Source organism: Eptatretus burgeri, chromosome 8 (genome assembly GCF_056783735.1).
Source record: "Eptatretus burgeri isolate ZD-2024b chromosome 8, Ebu_testis_v1, whole genome shotgun sequence".
NCBI classification, from domain to species: Eukaryota; Metazoa; Chordata; class Myxini; order Myxiniformes; family Myxinidae; genus Eptatretus; species Eptatretus burgeri.
Window position 1 is genome coordinate 40,512,102 of NC_140968.1, and position 17,694 is coordinate 40,529,795.

The window sequence follows — 17,694 nt, forward strand, 5'->3', positions numbered from 1 at the left end:
ATTTGGTAAATTACGAAAATGTGTCTCCATATCCAATATATCCATAAAACTCAACATCATGAAAATCAGAGGAAAATTATTCAAGTTATGATCAAAAAGGTGTTTTTTGTTAATTTGGTCACAATCTGAAAAAAAAGAAGTAGGTCAAGGACACCAATCAAGTAACAGTTGCACACCTTGAGTACACGTCCACTATTATGATGCAAGATCGTCTTGGAAGGTCAAGCGGTCTTTGAGATTCCGCATTAGCAAAATTGAGCGATGACAAAAAAAATATGCGTGTTGTTTGTTTTCAGCCACCATTTGATCTTGACCTTTAACCCATAGGGATATGCTGCACATTACTTTCTATTCACATTACTGATGTAAACTCAGCCCTGATGCTTTAGGGATACCTGGCATTGCCTGGTGCTGTTCTATTTTCTTAATAAATGCATGTCTTCATGAATGATCTTCCCAACACCCATCCCATTCCTAATTTTTTCATTCCTCCTCCTTTTCATCAGTGACGCATGAGCCATCAACCTCAGCATCCTCGTCATTCTCTCTGATATACTCCTGTTTTTTTTTTTCTTGTTTTTATTTTTCAAAGCGTACGTAACTGATGCATACTGTGCATGATGAATGGTCATACCATTATCTTACACACCTTTACCTTCGCTATTCGGGGCGACCTTTTGTCACATACAACCCCCTTTTTATCTCTGATTCCCTATCTCTTATTTCATTTAAACATCAGAGGAAAGAAGAAAATAGGACTGCATTAAAAACGAAACAATTCAAAATCGCAACATGTGCAGAAACTCCACAATTTGAGAACACATGCTCACAGCATCTGATGGAAATAAAGACCACTTCACCTTCTTTTGATAAATGGTTTTAAAAGGTTCCGCAGTGCTTCACCGCACTTGTGCAGCACCAGAATAGCCCCCAAAGTAGTTGTATTCCAATAAAATACTCTGAAAATGTTTAAAATAGGCAGATGCCACGAATATTACAAGACCTGTTTGTTTCTCGCCCCCAAATTAAGCTGTTGGCCGTACTTGCTGAAGGTGGTTTTGTTTTTGGTAACACAATAAATAACACGTTGCATCCCCTTGGGCATTGTGTTGGAGAAATTTGTGCTTTTAATGATTGATTAGTGTAACATGTTTATCTTGTAATTGATGAGAGCATTTTGCTTGGAAAGCCCAGGAAAGCCTGGGCCCACATCATGGTACCTCGTTGTACCGCGGTGTTGATACATGCCAGAAATTCTCTTTTGTCACCTTCGCCTCTTCCGAGTCGATTATATGGGAGAAAAACGCACTTGAGACGGCCTTTCATCCGATCGGTGAAAACTTTTTACTTTGTTCCGTATTTCTGTATTTTTTCTTTTCAGAACTCAACAATATCTATTGAGGATTTTCATTCCAAGCTGCAAGAAGCGACAAACTTTCCTCTGCGCCCTTTTGTTATCCCATTCCTCAAGGTGAGATGTTTTTTTTTTTTGAATGTACTCCTTTGATGTGCATTGTATTATTGCTTTCCATTTGGGATTTGGATCCGTGTTATAAAAACGTATACTTTTCTTTTTTTCTTTTCAAGTACAAGGTTGAGGCTTATGGAGGAGAGGAAGAAAGACGTGTTGGGAATTAAAGGCAATTATCCATTTATTACAAGACCAGTGATCTAACCCCCTGATGAGCAAAGAGTTTGGTCGGGAGGTTATTTTTTTTCATTTATTTATATTTTCATTTTTGGATATTATGCGACAATTCTGTGAATCTTCCTGGTGTATCGGCTTCAATATCCATCGGCACACAAAATTTCAGCTTTCTCAGTCACCTGGAAGGTACCGATCTTTAATATCAGTCATTGAGTTAGTGAGTCATTAGAAAGAGCTTTATATATTCGATATATATATATATATATATATATATATATATATATATATATATATATATATATATATATATATATATATATATATATATATATATATATAATATATAGTGTGTGTGTCTTCATTGTCCGTTTTTTTCTACAAAGGTTTTCGAGACTCGTTGGACTAATTTTGCCTGAAGTGGGATGTCGAATATGCCTGGTGTTGGCTTAATGGTCAGAATGGTGGGCTTGGGATCCTAGGATCCTGAGTTCAAATCCCACGTGGCTGTTGAATTAATACCAGGTGGGGTTGACTCTACCTGTCATCCTTCTGTGGTCGGCACAATGAGTGCCAGCGTGCTGGTATCATGCATCGGATTGGCGACCCGTCCAGGATTGTACCCAATAACCAAGGAGACTGCTAAAGCAGCACCAACGCTCTGCACAGAGTATGGCCCAATGGATGGATGGATGGGATGCCAGAAAACATTGCTGTTACATGCAATGCGTTGACCATCAAAGATTGAACAAAAAATTACTAAAATGGCTAGAGAGAGAGAGAGACCATGGACAAGGGCACGCCATCAAACTCAAAGGCAGAACAACCCATCATCATATTGACATCTGCATAAAACACAAATTGAAGCATAATTTGAAAGAATTAGGACGTCAGCTTTGGGGCATAAAGACCCAGGGACCATAAAATTGCACATCTGCGATGGCGTAGAAACGCATCACATTTTAACGTGTTTCTTTTTTGTTTCATCCCCGAATAAGGTGTCTCGAGTAATGGTGCCGAGGGGCTTACACCGCTTTGAATTGCTGAGCCTTTGCTATTTTGAATCTTTCGGTTCGTATTTTGTTTCGCTAATTTCCATTGCACAATGTGAGGATGTGTACATAAAGGTAAACTTCACTCTCGATCTATCAGGTGTCGACTTGAATTTGAGCCATAAGTGATGATATTGGATGACCCTTCACACAATCATTTTCAGGTCATAAACCAGCAGAAACCTTTTAAAAAAATCTTTTCCTTCTGAGAACACCTTTATATTCACTGTACAAGGATGATCATTTTGATGGGAAGGTTTTTTCCTCATGTATATTTGCAGCTATCGGAAGTCCGTGCAGGTTTGATACAATTGTTCAAACAAATACAGTTTCGCAGACGATGTGGATTTGGAAGAGAACAAGTAAACAGTCCCAGTTTTGTCTCTGTTGCTGTCGATTGTTGTACACTTTTGTTTGTGTCGATTGTTCTCGTATCGTGCGCTCATTGCCGCTTCTTTTGCATGCCCATTTGGTTGTTTGGATCTTCTCTGTACCTATCTCGACTGGTTGGGCCAAACTATTTAAAGCAAACATTCACATGTATTCGTGTTTTCTCCATGCATAATAAATACATGGGCCCTTATTCCATCCTGTTGACAGCTTTGAATGTTTTATTATATAAAAGGTTTGGAGTCTCGGGGGGGGGGGGGTTGGAGTCTCGGGGGAGGGGGGGGTGGAGGGGGAGGGATTTCAGGAATAGTTGGAGAGTTCTCACACATATGTACACTTTGGCTAAATTACAATGCCAGTCAAGCCATCTGGTTCATGAAAGGCTTTGGCCAATTTTTTTTCCCAGCTGACCCCATAAGAAGGTAGAAATAATTGTCGTCGTGAAAGAAGTAGTCGGCATTAAAGATAAAGGCAGAGCTTGCGTATATATATATATATATATATATATATATATATATATATATATATATATATATATATATATATATATATATATATATATATATATATATGACCCACTAGCAGGGGTAACTGGCATCAGGAGAAGAACAATTGAGAGGGGGTGTAGGAGAGTTGAAAGACCAGTAGGCTGGGAAAATTGATTGGATGGGAGGGGGGAGGGTGTTGAAGAATTTGAGGGCTGGGGGGTAGGACAATTGGAGGACCCATGGTGAGCAGAATTTCTGGTGGGCCAAGGACTGGGCTGGGGAGATGGGGAGGGTGACACAGTTGAACCATATCAACAACTGTTGAACTCCACAACACCGAGGGGGTGTGAAACAGGGCTCAAACTCCAGCTGCAGAGCCTTTCCACCCAAACACAAACACCTCGGCAGTTTGCAGTCAAAATTAATTGCCGATACGATTGCTCAATACGTAAAGGAAACTTGAAAATAACATAACGACAAATGAACATAATTAACCCGAACTTTCGGTAAGTCCAGCCATCCTCACTGTAATCTTCTTCTTCTTCTTTCGGCTGCTCCGTTCGAGGTCGCCACAGCGGATCATCCGTATGATCCGCATAGTGATTTGGCACATGTTTTATGCTGGATGCCCTTCCTAACGCAACCCTGGTCGCCTCTTACGACACAGGGATATGGTACACCTATTTTAACCGGGGTATACACCGGCCCGGTACACTGGTACTCATTTCGCCGACCTCGGAAGGATGACAGGCTGAGTCAACTCCCTGGTGTTATACGACTTGGTATATACATATATACACATACATATATGTATGTGTGTATATATATATATATATATATATATATATATATATATATACATATAAATATTCAGTGGCCGAACGGGGCTTGAACTCAGGACTTTTTGGGTCCCAAGCCTATGCCCTAACCACTCCGCCAACACCAGGCTGTAATGTGAAGCGCATTACAGTGAGCCATCCTCTCTGTAATGCGCTTCATATAATCTATGCATCATAACCTCGAATGGTTTGCACTATGAACACATGTAAACATTAATAACCATGATGTACAGTTTCATTTCTTCTTCTTGTGTATGGCAGCTTGGCTGCTGGGTAGCTATCATTTTTTGGGGGCACGAATATACCCCTGATGCTGTGCCCCTATACCAGTTCACTGGTACTCATTTTGCCGACCTCGGAAGGATGACTGGCCGAGTCAACCCCACCTGGTGTTTATTCAGTGGCCGACAGGGCTCAAATACAGGACCCCAAGATCCCAGGCCAGCCACCTGAACCACCAAGCCAACACCAGGCTATAGTTTCACTTGCTGGACAGTACAGTACTCGTATTCGCTCTACCTACTCGTTAAAACATTCCCTCATATTTACTTTCGGTAAGTTAAGTTTGAGGTAGTTATGTATCAAAATAGGTAACTATTATTATGCATAAATTATGTTAAAGGATTCACAGTAACAACAACTAAACTTATGGGAAGCTAATGGTCATAAAAACACACCAAGTAGCCAATGTTCACCACAAGGAAGAACTTGGTCCATGTGCCAAGTTTGGTGGCAATCGGCCCAGTAGTTTTGGCATGATTGGTGTTACACACACACAGACAGACAGACAGACAGACAGATAGAAAATGACATTTATTTATGAGATGATCGAAGCAGTGTTATCATTGCCTCTGGCTTCTCGATTACTAATTTGAGAAGTGTTGCATTATGGAAAGAGAATAATGAATTGAGCTCTACTAGCAAGTTGCTCGTGCCCACACGGGATTCAAAATGGGGTCGGGGTGAAAGCGACAACAATTGCAAATGGCATCATCTGTCATCGAGCTGGCAAGCTGGGAGCAACAATGGGCATATATTGCCGTGTATGATGCAATTTAAATGCTCTCATCATGGTGAAGTGCTCATTTGAAACTGTTTGTTCGATATGTGTTCCTTTTATCTTGCCAAGGCTCCGCATTTTTGAATTTGGATTGGTATCAAAGCCAGTGACCAATCTTCTTATATATTATTTCCGAGTTTGAGGTTTCATGTCGCGCTATCATCGACTTTGTTCTGCGCTCGAGTAACGTGATATTCGGCTTACATTATCTCAAAGACCATATGAGGTGCATGGTACAAAAAAAGTAAATAAAATGGTTCTGAAACAGTGAAATCGTATTCCACTTACTGCATTAAAGTAAAATTACTTCTGATACTCTGCATCAGTTCGTTTCTCAAACACACCCACCCCAACATGTCGCGCAGAGCGCGGGTTATGCTAGTTGCAAATGAATGGTAGGATTCTCAGTACTCAAACTTGATATATTAAACACCGTGATGGTCATGTCCAACGCTTTCATGGTTTATGATTGCACAGGACATAGATTATACGAAGAGAGTAATGCTGAAGGTCTCACGTCTCAGCAACACGACAATGAACTACCATCCTTTCATCTCCTTCTCCCTCATGGGTTGCACGATGAAATATCAGGGAGATTAAGTTGAGAAACTGTTTCGATAATTATCGCAAAGCTATTAACCTGGATGGTGTTGTCAGTATTTGAGAATTGCCTGTAACACTTGAGTGGGGGTGATTTGAAACGTTCCGCAGGTGTTGATAAAGTGCAAGAGAATAGCGTAACGGAATCAGACTTACCACTTTTAAATCAGGACAGTTACATGTTCATGACAGAAACAAACATGGTGCAAAATACATCTCGGATGCACATTCCATCCCATCCTATTGTTACTTCCTCATGTCGTTGGAAAATGTGACTGATTGATTTATGCCGTTTTAAGGTCCAAAAGAATGTGGCAGAGGTAGCGCACTTACCTTTTAAGGTGTATGGTGTGTGTTTGATTGACGACCGGATTATAAACTGTAGGATTGGTGCATTGGAGGTAGGGTATTGCATGTACCTCCAAGTGTGTACTCTGTCGAATGGATGTTAAGCTGGATGTCCTGTTTGCTAGCATTGGTGGATGAATGATTCCAACGGTGTCTTTCGTGAAGAATAGGTGAGTTAGCTCCGGAATCCTGAACAAATATCAAGTCACCGCCACTTTAGTTCAATCGTCAACCCTGGCCAGCTGGGTCGTGGAAAACTTGGGCCAAAAACTTTCTATTTGCCCTGTTTTGTTTCAACAAATCACTCGCTTGTCCTCAACCTCCTTTACCCACTTTTCGACACAGGCAAACCTGCCTCTGCTCCAGCGAGAGCTGCTGCACTGCGCCCGCCTTGCCAAACAGACCCCGGCACAGTACTTGGCATTGCACGAGCGGGCTCTACTGCACGGCACGGCGACCACGCCGCCCCTGCCAGAATCGGCAGATGGTCCTCCAGGCCGCATTGAGCATAAGGACAATGGGAAAAGGTCTACCCCAGACAGGTATGCATTTGCACATCCCCACCTATTTATTACCCCTAAATTTTTTTTGAGGTCATCTTGCCTTTTTGTCATTGCTCTTTGATCTCAAGTTTTCCATAATGTATATTTAAATAAATTGCAAAGTAAAATTAGAACAAATGCAAAGCTACCTCGGAGTAACTCAGCTGTAAAAATTGAAGTGACTGTATAAACTGTATTTCTTTTATCATTTTAATTCTTCTTCTTGAGTAGATTACCACTGCTTGAGCTCTGTCACCTATACGTATACTCGAGGTTCTTCTTATTCTTTCATATGCAGCACAAGGCTGTGGGGCAGCATCATTGGCTGAGGGCTCGTCTGTGCCGCTGATGCAGTGCCCTCTGTAGGTTATGGCAGGAATGTTGGAATTTGGCCAGGGTGCAGGAGACGGCTCACCTACTCTTAGCGAAGGACACTGTGGGATCTTTAACGTCCCACCAACTTATGGCGGCAGACGGGACACCCAGTTTAACATTCATCTGAGGGACGGCACACACAGCGATGAATCACACTGCCTGTGAAAGGACAGGTTATAGCTGGAACAAGATTCGAACCCAGGCTTGACAGCTTAGAGGCGTACTCCTTGATACTACCCTTACCTGAATTGCAAAACATTGTGCATAGTCTTCTTACCGCTGCCACCGAAGATGAAGGAGGTTATGTTTTAACCCCTTTCTATCTGTTTCTGTACAGGATATCTCAAAAAGTTGTGGACAGGTTTGGTGTGTGACAAGGACGAACTGTTTCGATTTTGGTGAAGACCCTAGATCCGGATTCGACTACTTGAATTTTAAAAGTGATTCTTCACTATTGAGAGATAGGGCCAAACACGATATATAGCACCATATCTCAAAAAGTTGTGGACGGATTCGGACGAAACTTGGTGGACAGTTTGAGTGTGTTGCAAGGATCCGGATCTGGATCTGATAATTTTTTAAATGATTCTTCACCATTGAGAGATCGGGCTAAACTAATATATAACATCTCAAAAATGTCTTTGGCCTGATATATTCTGGTGGATCAGGCATTGCGTGGCGGAGGTATGCACTCTACCGAGTGCCCTTCTAGTTTATGACAGTTTCTATAAAGGTGCAAATGATGATAATTGTACTTTGCTTTCAAAATCTGAATGAAAGTTCAAGGACCCATTTACGACCCTGTTTGGCAGAGCGAAAGAGAATGGGTTGGACCGTGATGGGCTGACATCTGAGCCTGCCCCGAAACGGGTATGCTCATTGAGTCCCTTGCAGCGCTTTAGCCCGGGTCACAGCCTCCCGGCTCACGGCCCAAGCAACGGTGCTCCCGGTCATCTCCACCATACCACGGGCCTTCCACCTCCGCCACAGGGCCACCACCACCGCTATGGCCCCGATGAAATGGCTCCCGGCACACCTGCTTTCCGGGAAGCCTATGGCAGACATAGTGAACCACGCGACTCTCCAGGAGACCGGCACCGCACGTTGGGTATGGTCTGGAAAATCCTTTCCTTCAACGCAGTTTATCCCTATTCTCTGTGTTATAACAAAATGAGAACTTGCTGATGAGTTGTTCGTTCAATACTTTCGTACGTCGTCATTTCTGTACTTGGGTAGGTTGGTGTGAGATGTTGCCGGTATTTCGTAAGCATCAATACTTCATCAGTGCACTTGTTGTTGTCTTCTTTATGAGTGGTTTCGTGGTTGCTTAGGTAAAGCTTGCATCGTCACTGTTTTGGCCAACTCGAAATACCGAGCTGAAATAGATTTGGCAGAAGTTAAATAGAATTGGAGAAAGATTAAAAAAAAAAAATTTTTTTTACACATAAATAAATACAGATGGGACAGACCGCTTAGCATTCCTTTTAAAGGAGGATTTCATCCAAAATGCCACTGCCTCCTGTGATGCATTGAGATTGCGATTCTGGTTCAAAATCCACATGGACCATTGTCTCTTTGGCAAGCATGCTTTTCTCCACCTTATTCAGTCGCACACTCGCATTGACACACACACACACACACACACACACACACACACACACACACACACACACACACACACACACACACACACACACACACACTGGGGAAAAAGTGCTGCTGTGTTGACTTTGGAGCTTATTTTCAGCCAGCCAGTCCTCTCAGGGCTGTGGCTTGGAAACACTGCAGTTGCAAATAATGTAAGTGTCATCCCAGGAGTCTCAAGTTTGAATGTTGGCCCTGCTTTTGTGCGCCGCCTGCCACAAGCGATTGCAGGCCACGCCACGAGTCAATGTGCATGGCATTGACTGCTTCTCTCAACGAATGGTCGAAATTGTCCGAGGGTGCAGGGAAAGAGATCTCTTGACACGTGTCACCAATATCAACTGTGATATCTTGATCTCGCAGCTAAAGCACAGTGGGTGCACTTAATGTGGCGTCTCAAACTAATTTTTCGCAACTGTACCACAAGGAGAATAACATGGGTAATGAAGCACCTGGCTGCTGGTTGCATCATGTGTGGGAGTCGCAATGCTTCCTGGGATGAGGGCATGCGTATCAGAGCGTATAATTTGGCAAGGGTACTGCTCAGAACGGTCTGTTCTTTTGAAATGGACTGTGTGATTGCTAATGTTCACCAAGGAATGCGAGCGGATGGCACACCTGCTTTGTATCCCTCGGCCAAAAATGCTTACTCATTGATTCAACATCCGACAAGTGAGGCACCAGGATGACAGTTTATAGTCTGACTGGGAATCAGGCCCAGACTGGACACTCGGGGCCATGTGCTGGCCATTGTGTTTTTATTTTGTTTTTGAACAACTTCGACGGTTGATGACGATACTTGTAAATGATATTGCCAATTGTTATGTCACATTTGTCTTTACATTCATGACCATCATTAATTAGACATAATCGGTGACCGTGAGCAATTATCCATCGATGTTGTTATGTGTTTCACTGACTTGTCAAGAAACCTCTCCATCGCAGGTCATTTCATTTCCTGCTATCGAGGAACCAACCTGGTCAAAAAGAGCAAGGGTTATTATCACACCTCGACAACCCCCAAATTATACCACCAACTGCATGCCGGAGACCCTTTAAAAAGTACAGGTAGCTCAGGTCACCTTTGTGCATCAGCATTTATTTATTTATCACCAGCAAATGCAACCCATCGCTTCACTGATGGGGATATGAAAGGGTGGGGTGGGGGAGAGGAGAGGAGGGGAGAGGATTGAGGGATAGGAGGGGAGAGGAGATGATGGAGGGGAAGGGAGAGGAGAGGAGAGGAGAGGACAGAGGGAAGGGAAGGGGGAGGAGAGGATGGAGGGAGGGGAATGGAGAGGAGAGGAGAGGACGGAGGGAAGGGAAGGGGGAGGAGAGGATGGAGGGAGGGGAATGGAGAGGAGAGGACAGAGGGAGGGGAAGGGAGAGGAGAAGAGAGGACGCAGGGAGGGGAAGGGAGAGGAGAAGAGAGGACGGAGGGAGGGGAAGGGAGAGGAGAAGAGAGGACGGAGGGAGGGGAAGGGAGAGGAGAAGAGAGGACGGAGGGAGGGGAAGGGAGAGGAGAAGAGAGGACGGAGGGAGAGGAGAAGAGAGGACGGAGGGAGAGGAGAAGAGAGGACGGAGGGAGGGGAAGGGAGAGGAGAGGACGGAGGGAGGAGAATGGAGAGAGGAGAGGACGGAGGGAGGGGAAGGGAGAGGAGAAGAGAGGACGGAGGGAGAGGAGAAGAGAGGACGGAGGGAGGGGAAGGGAGAGGAGAGGACGGAGGGAGGGGAAGGGAGAGGAGAGGACGGAGGGAGGGGAAGGGAGAGGAGAGGACGGAGGGAGGGGAAGGGAGAGGAGAGGACTGAGGGAGGGGAAGGGAGAGGAGAGGACTGAGGGAGGGGAAGGGAGAGGAGAGGACGGAGGGAGAGGAGAGCAGAGGATGGAGGGAGGGAGGGGAAGGGAGAGGAGAAGATGGAGGGGAGAGAGAGGACGGAGGGAAGAGGAGAGGACGGAGGGAAGAGGAGAGGACAGATGGGAGGGGAGGGGAGAGGAGAGGATGGATGGGAGGGGATAGGAGGGATGGGAGGGGAGAGGAGAGGAGGGATGGGAGGGGATGGGAGGGGAGAGGAGAGGACGGATGGGAGGGGAGAGGAGAGGACGGATGGGAGGGGAGAGGAGAGGACGGATGGGAGGGGAGAGGAGAGGACGGATGGGAGAGGAGAGGACGGAGGGGAGGGGAGAGGAGAGGACTGAGGGGAGAGGAGAGGACGGAGGGGAGGGGAGAGGAGAGGATGGAGGGGAGGGGAGAGGAGAGGACGGATGGGAGAGGAGAGGACGGAGGGAAGAGGAGAGGACGGATGGGAGGGGAGAGGAGAGGACGGAGGGGAGAGGAGAGGACGGATGGGAGGGGAGAGGAGGGATGGGAGGAGAGGAGAGGACGGAGGGGAGAGGAGAGGACGGAGGGGAGAGGAGAGCATGGATGGGAGGGGAGAGGAGGGATGGGAGGGGAGAGGAGAGGACGGATGGGAGAGGAGAGGACGGAGGGGAGGGGAGAGGAGAGGACGGAGGGGAAGGGAGAGGAGAGGAGAGGACGGATGGGAGGGGAGAGGAGAGGACGGATGGGAGGGGAGAGGAGAGGACGGAGGGGAGGGGAGAGGAGAGGACGGAGGGGAGGGGAGAGGAGAGGACGGAGGGGAAGGGAGAGGAGAGGACGGAGGGGAGGGGAGAGGAGAGGACGGAGGGGAAGGGAGAGGAGAGGACGGAGGGGAGGGAGAGGAGAGGACGGAGGGGAGGGGAGAGGAGAGGACGGAGGGGAGGGGGAGAGGAGAGGACGGAGGGGAGGGGAGAGGAGAGGACGGAGGGGAGGGAGAGGAGAGGACAGAGGGGAGGGGAGAGGAGAGGACGGAGGGGAGGGGAGAGGAGAGGACGGAGGGGAGGGGGAGAGGAGAGGACGGAGGGGAGGGGAGAGGAGAGGACGGAGGGGAGGGGCAGAGGAGAGGACGGAGGGGAGGGGGAGAGGAGAGGACGGAGGGGAGGGGAGAGGAGGGGGAGGTTGGAGGGAGAGAAGGGAGAGCTAGGAGGGAGAGAAGGGGGAGCTAGGAGGGAGAGAAGGGGGAGCTCAGAGGGAGAGAAGGGGGAGCTAGGAGGGGAGAGAAGGCGGAACTAGGAGGAGAGAGCGAGGAGAGAAGGGAGGGGGAGCTCGGAGTGGAGAGTGAGGAAGGGGGGAGAGTGACGCTTCACTGTACATTGCTATACATTCTGGGAGGTAGGGGTGGGAGTGAAGAGGATGGGGTTGCAAGGAGGGGGAAGTGGGGAGAGGAAGTGGGTGTTCTGGACTTGAAAGGAGGGGGGGTTATACTTGCATTTGGGAGGGGGACCTGAGGGGAAGCGGGGAGGATGGTCCTGTCTGCTGGCATTAAGTACAGGATTGAATGAAATGGGGTATGTTAAAACAGGATAGCAAAACCACCCCTCATTTTCAAACAGCACGTACCATTTTTGGTCATTATAACATAGACTTCCCTTGAGGTATGCGACTTGAACTTCGGCTGCCACTCTGTTTACCTGCTCTGGAACTGGATCTCTCTGTGGGGGTCACACATTGCCCCGAGATGCCGGAGTACCCTGGAACGTGCAAACGAGAAAAACAAACACCCCTCCAGCAGCTGGACCCATCGCGAAGCCCAACCCCACAGTCCAAACCCAGAAAGGCCAACAGACCCTTGTGCCCATTGTACCCGAGCCGCAGTGCTTATACATGCCCAGAGATGCCAGTGTTTCATGCCTTTAATTTCAGCACACGTTTTAAAAGCAAAATGCGATAAGCCCCAGAATCTCTCAATCCGAGCCGAATCCCAAAATTCAAACTATGGAATCAAACCCAGCAGCATCTCCAACCATCAAAAAAGTTCTCATCGACCCAACGCACACACTGCCCGACACTCGGGGCTCAAAACATAACACAAACACCGCAGCACAACATAAGGACCTCCAAAACGCATCATGACTATCCATTGTTTATCACTTCATTAACGTAGAGAGAATGAGAGAGAAAGAGAGAAAGAGAGAAAGAGAGAAAGAGAGAAAGAGAGAAAGAGAGAAAGAGAGAAAGAGAGAAAGAGAGAAAGAGAGAAAGAGAGAAAGAGAGAAAGAGAGAAAGAGAGAAAGAGAGAAAGAGAGAAAGAGAGAGAGAGAGAGAGAGAGAGAGAGAGAGAGAGAGAGAGAGAGAGAGAGAGAGAGAGAGAGAGAGAGAGAGAGAGAGAGAGAGAGAGAGAGAGAGAGAGAGAGAGAGAATGAGAGAATGAGAGAATGAGAGAATGAGAGAATGAGAGAATGAGAGAATGAGAGAATGAGAGAATGAGAGAATGAGAGAATATGAGAATGAGAATGAGAGAATGAGAATATGTATGGAGGGGTGGGGAGCAATGATAAACCAAGAAATGAAGGGAAGGGATGGATGGATGGAAAGTCGATTCACAGCAAGTTCCACAGTTGTTCATGAACACGCAACACTCCAATCTCACAGAGTGAACACAAGGTGTAAGAAATGAATGAGTTTCCACCTGCTGTTGCTTCGTCTGTTATTACATTCCCTGTTGCATCTGCAATGAGCTTGGGTTTTGGAAACGGCTCTCCCCTAATAACCCCCAAAGTACTCCACAAGGGAGTGTGTCTCCGAGCATCTATTGGCAGTGCTCAGCATGACCGCTCTGAGGACTGGTGAAGGCGACATTTTAAACTTTTGTCAGATTAACTAAGACAACGAATCAAACATTTATATATGGCCTTCATTTACATTATCACCAAACATTGTCTTGAATGTCAATTTGTTATTTTATATTTAAAAACGACAACAGCTGTGATCATCATTTACACTGCCATCTACTATCTTGCCATGGTTTACAAACACGGGTTTTTTCCATCCATCCATCCCTTCTATCTCTCCCTTTCCTTCATCCATCCCTTCCATCTATCTTCCTTTCATCCGTCCTTACCCTTCATCCATCCATTGATAAGGAATGGCAGGCTTGGCACCGTTACGCCATGGGGCACAACATAGGCAGATGGTCGATTGATGTATTTTTGATCGTGTTTATCAGAGGGACAGTGGGTACTTTTGCTGTGTATCACCATGGGTTGCAAATGACTATCCAAGCAGCTTGTAGAGTGCTTGCCAAGTGGCATAAGCACTCAAACAAGCACTCCAATGAAATGGTTGATAAGCAAGGACTGGCTTGGCAAGCGATTAGCGATCGCCGATCCGTCAGACAAACACCCTGCACATTTTCACAGTTTCAATTTTGTAATCAGCTTCGTTTAAGAGATTCTCGAGGTTATGACATTTGTGGAAATGAAATATAGCCACGAATGCTGGCATCTCCGGGTGTTTATAAGCATTGTGATGTAACCAGCAATTTGTAGGTTTGATGAACAGGCATTCCATGATATAAGCCGAGTGTTGGCTTAATGGTTAGGGTGGCGGGCTTTGGATCCGAGGGTCCTGAGTTCAAATCCCGCTCAGCTGTTGAATTGATACCAGGTGGGGTTAACTTAACCTGTCATCCTTCCGAAGTCGGCAAAATGAGTGCCAACATGCTGGTATACTGTGTTGGAGTGGCGACCCGTCCAGGATTGTGCCCCATAGCCAAAAAGACTGCTTAGGCATCACCAACGCTCTGCACAGAGTATGGTCCCAATATCCTCCTCCTCCATGATATGAGTGAGGAAAGTGGAAAAAAAAAGTTTATTAAGAAACCATTGTGGCCTGTTCTAAAGGCCCAGTCACACCTTGACGTTTTAGCCAGGAATGGCAACGTATAAAAATGCACGTAAAACGTTGGCGTACGCTGAAGTTTTGCGTTTTTTTTTTTTTTAAGTTTTGGTCGTATTCATAACGTGTTGGTCGTATGCATAACGTATTAGTAACGGGCACAGAACGTTTCGTTGTGTTAAAGATAACTTATACCAACGAATGCTTAGCCTGTTTTCGGCGTTCACAACCTATGCCCAACGATAGTTTAACTTAGTCATAGTGCGCTGCACGTATCACCGACGAACTCGTGGCGTTCTCTGTTAAAAACCTGCTGCTCACTGATTTAAATCATACCCTCCTGAAAATTGGAAGTGTCACCATCGCAGTCACACCTTGACGATTTAGCCAGCGTATGCCGACCTATGAAAAATGTGTCTAAAACGCTGGGACACGTCGAATACGGTATGGGTAAGTTGTGTATACGTTAGGAGCACGATGAAAAACAATCAAGTACGCTGGCATATTACGTGGTACGTCGAGTACGTCGTGAAATTTCAAGCATGCTGAAAATTTTACGACGTACTCGACGTATGGCTCACAAGTTCCACATACGCTGGCATAAGTTCTCGGCACGCTCCGCAATCGTTTACACACGTCGGCCACACGTTACTTTTAAGTTACTCGTAAGTCGAAACACGTCGAGGTGATGTTTAGCATACCCGAAACTTAATTTTTAACCTACAAGTAACGTGCTTTGAACCTATGAGTAGCGTGCTTTGAACCTATGTTTAACGTATCTCAAACGCACATTGACGTATGTAGACGAATTTGATTGACGTCTTCCGGACGACCACAGAACTTACTGAACATGTTTCTAACTTACAGCTACCGTATAATGGCGTATTGGCAGCGTTTAGGGGAATTGGTATAAACAAATGGGCTTCACAAGAGGAACCCGTCAGTGTTCCAGACTCCATGTTGAGTAGATGTCAATGTCACTAGCAGTGGCAGTAGTAGTAGTAGTAGTAGTAGTTCGAGAGAATTTAGTGCTGTCGATGTTAGTAGCAGTCGTAGTAGTAGTAGTCGTAGTTCGAGATAATTTAGTGATGTCGATGTTATTAGTAGTAGTAGTTGGAGAGAATTTAGTGATGTCGATGGTAGTAGTAGTAGTAGTAGTAGTAGCAGTAGTAGTAGTTCGAGAGAATTTAGTGATGTCGATGTTGGCAGTAGTAGTAGTAGTAGTTCGAGAGAATTTAGTGATGTCGATGTTGGTAGTAGTAGTAGTAGTAGTCGTAGTAGTAGTAATAGTAGTACTTTCAAGTAACGTGTTGCAAAGTGTGAACAACGTTCGTGTAGCGTGCTTACAAAACGTTACTCATTGGTCAGAAATAAGTTTCGGGTACGCTAAACATTACTTCCACGTGTTTCGACTTATGAGTAACTTACAAGTAACGTGTTTCAACGTGTGTCAACGATCGCATAACGTGCCTACAACTTATGGCCAGCGTAGCGGAACATGTGAGTCATACGCCGGCATACGTCGTAAAATTTCAAGCATGAAAAAATTTGAGGAAAACCCAAAAGTTCAACGTTTAAAGCCAGCGTACTACCACTTATGGCAGTGTTTTTCAGCGTGGTCTTAACATATACAAAACGTACCCATAACGTATTCGACGTGTACCAGCGTTTTACACAAATTTTCCAAAACACTGAACAACAAAAATTTTTTACTGGAGATGTGTAAATTGATTTAGACTAATTTGGGTACGCTGATTTCAAAAATCATAACCGTTTTGCTGTATCACGTCAGGATTTTCAGTTACAGAAATATTCCCATTGCCTAGAAGTCAGAATTTCAATGAAATTTACAAAAATTCATTTATTCATTTATTTCATCATGAATGCTTCAAAATTATAGAAATTACAGAAAAACTCCACTAGAATGTAATTAAAAATGCTTTAGGCATTTGGCTTTGCGTTTGTGCTGCTCTGTCTCAGTTTCACGATGCAGGAACCAGCAGAAATTGCCCATCACGTTCGGGTTGTGCCGCCCTTGGTAACGCGTCACCATGAGTGAAATCTCTTGGTGGAATCGCTCGCCGTGCTCGTCCGAGACTGCTCCCAAGTTGTCAGGGAAGAAGTTCAGGTGCTGGTGTAGGAAATGGATTTTCAGGGACATCCTGGAGCCAAGTTTCCTGAAGGACTCCAGCAGCTGCTGCACTATTTCTTCATAGTTGTCCGCGCGCTCGTTCCCCAAGAAGTTGTCCGTCACAGCTTTGAAGCTCCTCCACGCTGCCAGCTCTTTGGGGTTTAGAGTTGTCGGAAAAGTTTCGTCCTTCATAATCTGTCGGATTTGCGGTCCAACAAAGACACCAGCCTTGATCTTGGCCTCCGACAAGGTGTTGCCAAACTTTTCCTTGAGGTATAAAAACCCACGCCCATTCAGATCCATTGCCCGTACAAAACTTTTCATCAAGCCGAGCTTTATGTGGAGTGGTGGAAGGAAAACCTTGGCTGGGTCGACAAGGGCGACATGCTTCACGTTGTGTCGACCAGGTACATGCTCTTTTCGCTCTTCCCAATCTTTCTTCGTCCAGTGATTCTTGTCGTCTCTGCTATCCCAGAGACAAAGGAAGCACATGTATTTCGTGTAGCCTGACTGCAGCCCTAACAACAGCGCCACCACTTTCAAGTCTCCGCAGATGTGCCAGTTGAAGTCATTGTACTTGATGGAATCAAGCAGCTGCCGCATAGTCTCATAGGTCTCTGTCATGCCGAACGCGTGAGCCAGTGGGACTGATGGTTTCTCGTTGCCATTGTGGAGCAAAACAGCCTTCAAGCTGTTCTTCCCCGAGTCGATGAAGAGGCGCCAGTCTGCAAGATCGTGATCACACCCAAGTTCTTTCAACAGACCGTTGATGTCACTGCAGAATGTCATCGTGTCTTCCATCTCAAAGAACTCAGCCATGTCTCCGTGACGTGCTCTGAACAAGGATATCTTGGTGTTAGGTTCAA

At 45.8% G+C, this 17,694-nt stretch overlaps 1 protein-coding gene across 11 annotated transcripts in view; it reads left to right on the forward strand.

The window, feature by feature from the left end:
- Positions 1-17,694, forward strand: part of LOC147021593 (protein CBFA2T1-like) — a 269,262-nt gene that overhangs the window by 239,512 nt on the left and 12,056 nt on the right. For all 11 annotated transcript variants that reach the window (XM_085891703.1, XM_085891710.1, XM_085891709.1 and 8 more), the window contains 3 exons: positions 1,382-1,471; positions 6,768-6,964; positions 8,152-8,447. In XM_085891703.1, the coding sequence (XP_085747829.1) occupies positions 1,382-1,471; positions 6,768-6,964; positions 8,152-8,447 (583 nt within the window). The remainder of the gene's footprint in view (positions 1-1,381; positions 1,472-6,767; positions 6,965-8,151; positions 8,448-17,694) is intronic.